This window comes from Haliotis rubra, unplaced genomic scaffold, assembly GCF_003918875.1.
Source record: "Haliotis rubra isolate DU_JTF1 unplaced genomic scaffold, ASM391887v1 Scf416, whole genome shotgun sequence".
NCBI lineage: Eukaryota > Metazoa > Mollusca > Gastropoda > Lepetellida > Haliotidae > Haliotis > Haliotis rubra.
Window position 1 is genome coordinate 718,585 of NW_025767098.1, and position 7,823 is coordinate 726,407.

At 46.0% G+C, this 7,823-nt stretch overlaps 1 protein-coding gene across 1 annotated transcript in view; it reads left to right on the plus strand.

Moving 5' to 3' along the window:
- The window catches only part of LOC124288374, a 45,344-nt gene extending 40,688 nt beyond the window's left edge, over positions 1-4,656 (plus strand). The window contains exons 5-6 of the mRNA XM_046724886.1: positions 735-809; positions 1,377-4,656. Of these exons, the coding sequence (XP_046580842.1) occupies positions 735-760 (26 nt within the window). The 3' untranslated portion in view covers positions 761-809; positions 1,377-4,656. The remainder of the gene's footprint in view (positions 1-734; positions 810-1,376) is intronic.
- Positions 4,657-7,823: the final 3,167 nt, after the last annotated feature.

Here is a 7,823-nt window from a genome sequence, read left to right on the forward strand (position 1 = left end):
GGCTGTTTAAGAGGTGCCCTGTTCAGTTCAACCTGAATGTAACCCCTATGACAAGTAGAAACAATAAACTCTTGATAGGTAGGTAGGTAGGTAGTCGGTAGGTAGGTAGGTAGGTAGGTAGGTAGTCGGTACGTAGGTAGGTAGGTAGTCGGTAGGTAGGTAGTCGGTACGTAGGTAGGTAGGTAGGTAGTCGGTACGTAGGTAGGTAGGTAGGTAAGTAGGTAGTCGGTACGTAGGTAGGTACGTTGGTAGGTAGGTAAGGTTATAGGACTACCTTGGGCACTTAACACAGGACAGACCGGTGAGAGTTACCTCCCCATCTATATTCAAAACCATGGGTTTTTCCGATTTCTGTACGTCAAATTGCCAGAATGGCGTGGCAAATATATTCAACTTCAGACTCTCATTGTGGAATCATACGGGTTGATTATTTGAAGGCAGGTTGTCCGGGTTACAGTGGATATATGATCTCACTGTAAAGTATAAAAATAAGAATTTTAGTGTTCATCTCCATAAACTCTGGAAGCGAAAGGATATTAAAAAAAAATAATTTTAGTGTTCGCATGTCGATACACTGTGAGTTGATGTTTAGTTTACACCGTGAGGTGATGTTACGTCAACACTGTGACGTGATGTTACCGACAGGATGGTACGTTAACATCTAGGACGTTACGTTACGTTACGTTACCGTGTGTAGCCATGATGTTACGTTCATACTTGTTTCGTTCTCTCAGTTGACAGATTTCTTCCACGTGCCTAGCATCAACATTGACCAGCCGTCGCGACTAGAACGGCGTCTCAAAGCTGAGGTGAGTATTGGATAAGTCCGACTTTTACACAGCTTGACCTGCACTATGTCGACATTGGACTCGCCATGTCTTCTATTGGTTAACACGCATGCACGGGTCTCACAGCAGTCTCGGTTACGGCAATGCATTGGGCACAACTGCTTTTCTTACGTTACTAGAGAACAGACGATCCTGAGATGGAATACCAGAAAATGCTGCTTCAGAACCATACTACTGCTATGGCTGACGGACGTGTGTCTGTATAGAAACAAAACAATGAATGAACTGAGCTTCCCCATTTTCGAGGGTTGAATAAATTCCACCTGATTATAAAAGTATTGAGACATGAGCCCATGCAGTGCCAGGAATACCTGCTGCCAAAGACATAATGTCAAACATCAAACAGCGGAACAATAACAGCCATATGTGTTCCAAGCTCAGTGCAAACGAAAGTATACCGATTTGTTAAATATCCAGTTCGTTTTCGGTCTTTGAGACATCGACGTACGTTTCAGTTCCAGGAAGCGTTCTGTGTCCTGTACCCCCATCTCACAATATATAAAACGCTTTCTCCATCTTTCCTTTCAGCTAATCCGGAAAATGAATGCAGACGAAAGAAAAATGAAAAAAATGGACGTTTTTCCTGATAACGACTACCATGACGGAGCTGTGACTGAGGTGGACGACATGGACGCGTCCCAGACGATGGCCTACCGGAAGCGGAACCGGGCGACTGTGGCGATCCTGTATGCAGCCTTCTTACACCTCCAGGACACAGAGTCATCACTGAGGTACGCCCTGCGGGTCTTGGAGCCGCCACGAGACGCCAGCAACTTCTAGGGATGCTGTCGTCTGACGACAACGTAGTACTGCTGACGCGGGCCGCGTCCTCTCTGTCTCAGAAAGTGAAAGTTCGTCAACACGAACTCCATTAGGATAATACCACTGGATGATTCCGGCAGACTTATTGTGGACGCTACATCTCAGTACCCTCCTGTTTCCAACTATCGACAATTCCATAATATTCTCCATTGTACAAGGGTCTGAGTTTTCCGAATTTGCCATCAGTTGTTGCAATGTGTCACCATATGAAACTTTAAGTTGCGACATTGTACCTGTACAGCTGTAGTACTGTCCTCAATCCCTGGATGTGGTGCTGACTGTCATGACAGACCGAACTTCCCTTGTGCTCCGTCCTGGGCTGCAATAACCTCTGTCTTCTCCTCCACATCCCGTGGTAACCTCCATATATTCAACATCTCCCGCACAAAGATAATACGACACGGAGGACCAAATTCGTATTTACGATAAGTAATAATATAATGACCTAACATTTATAAATTTTGTTCACGATGTGAAGTTTAGGTCCCCCTTACATTGGCTGTTGGTCTGTCAATATGATGACGTTTCTGGTTCGTTTGCTGCCAGCTCTCACAGTACCTGCAGTGATGTTCTATGTTACAATATACGATCTAGATTGCACCTCCATAGCCTGGCTCAGCAGAATTAGACTAGCTGAGTTAGTGATACATCACACATCATCATTGTGAATACCATTGCCGTGTATATAAAGGCTGTTACCAAAGACTACCAAGTGTTGGGCGACAGATACGCAGATCTCGAAGTGAACAGAAGCGTTGGTTTGTAAGTTTTTATCTGAACCTTCAAAGGAAACATATTGTGTGATTTTCACCAAGATTAAGATGTTTCCATTTTACTGTACATGTGGGTATCACACACCTCTGAGACCACACGTTTTCGACAAAGGGAACATTATCACGTGACCTTCTGTAACACACAAACTTGTCAAAAATAATTCAGTCCATAGATGTATTCGGGCTCTAACGCGATCCTGTGTTGGGTCACAAATAGGTCTCGTCAAACAAAACGTCTTGTTAGACAGACGTAATGTCTCATTACGCTAATGTATTAGTCATAACATTTCTTACATGAAGCATATGTTGGTCAGCCTTCAGTGTGGTGTCCACACCAACAGAAGGCAACATCTCGTTACGGGTAGTAGTTGATGCACGGGTGTGCGACTGGTAGTTTCCAAAGGCTGTGTTAGTTATGTACATTTTATATCTTCGCATATTCCTCACTTATGTACTTGTCCGTGTTGTACAGGCGTTGTGCACGTTGTATATACATGCCTTATATGATGTATTTAAGTTTGAAAGCTGGAACTGTCTCGACATCCATCACAGTGTTCGACATTCTTACTCATTGTCATCGTGAAGACGCACGTGTCATCCTTTCCCATATATCATCCTGCATCCAGAAGCATCAACATCGTCTACTGATCTGTATTATTTTATTAAATCAATATCATTCTGATCATCGCGAGTTACGTGTTGTATGACTCTCAAGGGGCCAGGGGGTAGGCGGGCGGGGGAAGGGCTCGGGGCTCACATCTTCTCTAATCGTCCAAGGCAGGCGTTCATCGTCATGATATGCACAAGCATGTCTCTGCTATGTCCGTGATTTAATATTACACGATTTAGTATGACAAGTCGGCATCTCGACTGTTTTGGGTTCCGGTGTCCTTACGTACAACCTAATGCACAGCAACGGTTCTTAATTATTTCCGCGCTGTGACATTTTAGTTGGAGCTTCCATAGTCACGTGATCGTTTGTTACAAAGCTACGTAAATCGACACTGGACGAACTGACAGTTTATCAAAGTTATGTACACATACGTGTACATAACACGATTTAAATGCCAGAAAATAGCGACACGGAAACATGGCAATGTCAGATGTGTATGAAAGAAACTATTTCCAATGTAACCTTTTCTGCATCGACAAAAACGGGAGTGTTGGGGAGCAAGGTCACATCCCCCGATCACACGCATAGGCCTACCTCTCATTCTACCTTCCCGAGGAGTTTCTAACACTACAAGCTTTCCAAGAAATGACATGGTGTGTAAACATTGAGGCTAGGTCGGCGACAGCTCCTCGCTTTTTTAATAACCTACATTTGTTACAAACAGTAAAGCCGCAGGCAGTCAAGGAGAGGCTTTCACTTACTGAACATTGCCTGAAATACGTCATCAAAAGAATCAGGCACGACAAATGTCCCGCCTATTCACTACACGAACAGACACACTGCGTATACAGCAATTGCACAACAGTTGCACGTTCCTAAGTCGACAGATCTGAAAACTGCTTAATGCTAGCTATTTGAATCAAGCCCCGCTGTACCTTACGTGTCCAGTGTTTTCGTCATAATCTCACATCATCATCATCATTATCATCATCACTTCCTGGATACATGGGATTAAAGTTTATGTAGTTCTTCATGCATTCAATAATGTCGGCCAAGTATTTATATGACTGTGTATATCGGCGATAACCCAAAAGGCTGGCTGGAGGTCATTCTGTACAGCTGCACACAGTATTTATAGTGCAGATAGTGTAGCTGGTGCGATGAAATCAGTCCGATTAAACATTAGATAACTATTCAAACGGTGTCAGTTTATGAAAGAACGTCCTTTATCATTAAAACATTGATGCCAGCGGGCTTCAGAAGCGACTGCTCGGTGTTCTCGAACGTTGAGAGGGGTTCCCCGTTGAGCAAACGTGGCCTCAAATCACTAGCCACTTTTTGATAATGGGGCTGTTTACTCTGCCTTCCTGTGTGGTTCTATAGTCAGTGGATCACGGTGTGTAACAGCTGGACGCACATTATATGATGGAGCAAACATTACCCTCTGTCTTGGTATGGGAACAGTTGGGCGGATTGTATCAAATGTACCCTGCATCAGTCACGCAAAGCCATGTCTCGTCTTGTTGATATATTTTGTTTATTTACATGTGTAAATATTTATGTCAAGTTTAACTTTCTAAAATAAATTGCAATGATTGGCTGTGACTTTTTATTGAAATATTCTGCTGATAGAGATATGGTGAGCCCTGATGTCACCAACACAGACCACACAATGTCTTGAGAGACGGTGTGTCATGTGGTCACGCTGTTCCCATGTCACGTTATCATGAGGTTGAGTGAGTTAGGAGTTTTAGTCACATCGGCAGTATTTCAGCCAAACCGTGGCTGTAACTTCTAAAACTTTATTCCAGACCACAAGTGAATCATACATGTATACATGTTGTGGTGTACATGGGACATGTCACCCTCATTCCCCGAACCACATGATAATGCAAACATGGTGTACATGGGACATACTGTCACCACTGTCACCCTGAACCCCACAAACATGGTGTACATGGGACATACTGTCACCACTGTCACCCTAACATGGTGTACATGGGACATACTGTCACCACTGTCACCCTGAACCCCACAAACATGGTGTACATGGGACATACTGTCACCACTGTCACCCTGAACCCCACAAACATGGTGTACATGGGACATACTGTCACCACTGTCACCCCACAAACATGGTGTACATGGGACATACTGTCACCACTGTCACCCTGAACCCCACAAACATGGTGTACATGGGACATGGTCACCACTCACCACTGTCACCCTGAACCCCACAAAAACATGGTGTACTCACTCAGGACATACTGTCACTCACTGTCACCCTGAACCCCACAAACATGGGTCATACATACTGTCACCACTGTCACCCTGAAACCCACAAACATGGTGTACATGGGACATACTGTCACCACTGTCACCCTGAACCCCACAAACATGGTCTACTCAGGACATACTGTCACCCTGAACCCCACAAACATGGTCTACTCAGGACATACTGTCACCCTGAACCCCACAAACATGGTCTACTCAGGACATAAACTGTCTACTCTGTCACCCTGAACCCCACAAACATGGTCTACTCAGGACATACTGTCACCCTGAACCCCACAAACATGGTCTACTCAGGACATACTGTCACCCTGAACCCCACAAACATGGTCTACTCAGGACCCACTGTCACCCTGAACCCCACAAACATGGTCTACTCAGGACATACTGTCACCCTGAACCCCACAAACATGGTCTACTCAGGACATACTGTCACCCTGAACCCCACAAACATGGTCTACTCAGGACATACTGTCACCCTGAACCCCACAAACATGGTCTACTCAGGACATACTGTCACCCTGAACCCCACAAACATGGTCTACTCAGGACATACTGTCACCCTGAACCCCACAAACATGGTCTACTCAGGACATACTGTCACCCTGAACCCCACAAACATGGTCTACTCAGGACATACTGTCACCCTGAACCCCACAAACATGGTCTACTCAGGACATACTGTCACCCTGAACCCCACAAACATGGTCTACTCAGGACATACTGTCACCCTGAACCCCACAAACATGGTCTACTCAGGACATACTGTCACCCTGAACCCCACAAACATGGTCTACTCAGGACATACTGTCACCCTGAACCCCACAAACATGGTCTACTCAGGACATACTGTCACCCTGAACCCCACAAACATGGTCTACTCAGGACATACTGTCACCCTGAACCCCACAAACATGGTCTACTCAGGACATACTGTCACCCTGAACCCCACAAACATGGTCTACTCAGGACATACTGTCACCCTGAACCCCACAAACATGGTCTACTCAGGACATACTGTCACCCTGAACCCCACAAACATGGTCTACTCAGGACATACTGTCACCCTGAACCCCACAAACATGGTCTACTCAGGACATACTGTCACCCTGAACCCCACAAACATGGTCTACTCAGGACATACTGTCACCCTGAACCCCACAAACATGGTCTACTCAGGACATACTGTCACCCTGAACCCCACAAACATGGTCTACTCAGGACATACTGTCACCCTGAACCCCACAAACATGGTCTACTCAGGACATACTGTCACCCTGAACCCCACAAACATGGTCTACTCAGGACATACTGTCACCCTGAACCCCACAAACATGGTCTACTCAGGACATACTGTCACCCTGAACCCCACAAACATGGTCTACTCAGGACATACTGTCACCCTGAACCCCACAAACATGGTCTACTCAGGACATACTGTCACCCTGAACCCCACAAACATGGTCTACTCAGGACATACTGTCACCCCTGAACCCCACAAACATGGTCTACTCAGGACATACTGTCACCCTGAACCCCACAAACATGGTCTACTCAGGACATACTGTCACCCTGAACCCCACAAACATGGTCTACTCAGGACATACTGTCACCCTGAACCCCACAAACATGGTCTACTCAGGACATACTGTCACCCTGAACCCCACAAACATGGTCTACTCAGGACATACTGTCACCCTGAACCCCACAAACATGGTCTACTCAGGACATACTGTCACCCTGAACCCCACAAACATGGTCTACTCAGGACATACTGTCACCCTGAACCCCCACAAACATGGTCTACTCAGGACATACTGTCACCCTGAACCCCACAAACATGGTCTACTCAGGACATACTGTCACCCTGAACCCCACAAACATGGTCTACTCAGGACATACTGTCACCCTGAACCCCACAAACATGGTCTACTCAGGACATACTGTCACCCTGAACCCCACAAACATGGTCTACTCAGGACATACTGTCACCCTGAACCCCACAAACATGGTCTACTCAGGACATACTGTCACCCTGAACCCCACAAACATGGTCTACTCAGGACATACTGTCACCCTGAACCCCACAAACATGGTCTACTCAGGACATACTGTCACCCTGAACCCCACACAATCATGGTCTACTCAGGACATACTGTCACCCTGAACCCCCACAAACATGGTCTACTCAGGACATACTGTCACCCTGAACCCCACAAACATGGTCTACTCAGGACATACTGTCACCCTGAACCCCACAAAACATGGTCTACTCAGGACATGACTGTCACCCTGAACCCCACAAACATGGTCTACTCAGGACATACTGTCACCCTGAACCCCACAAACATGGTCTACTCAGGACATACTGTCACCCTGAACCCCACAAACATGGTCTACTCAGGACATACTGTCACCCTGAACCCCACAAACATGGTCTACTCAGGACATACTGTCACCCTGAACCCCACAAAC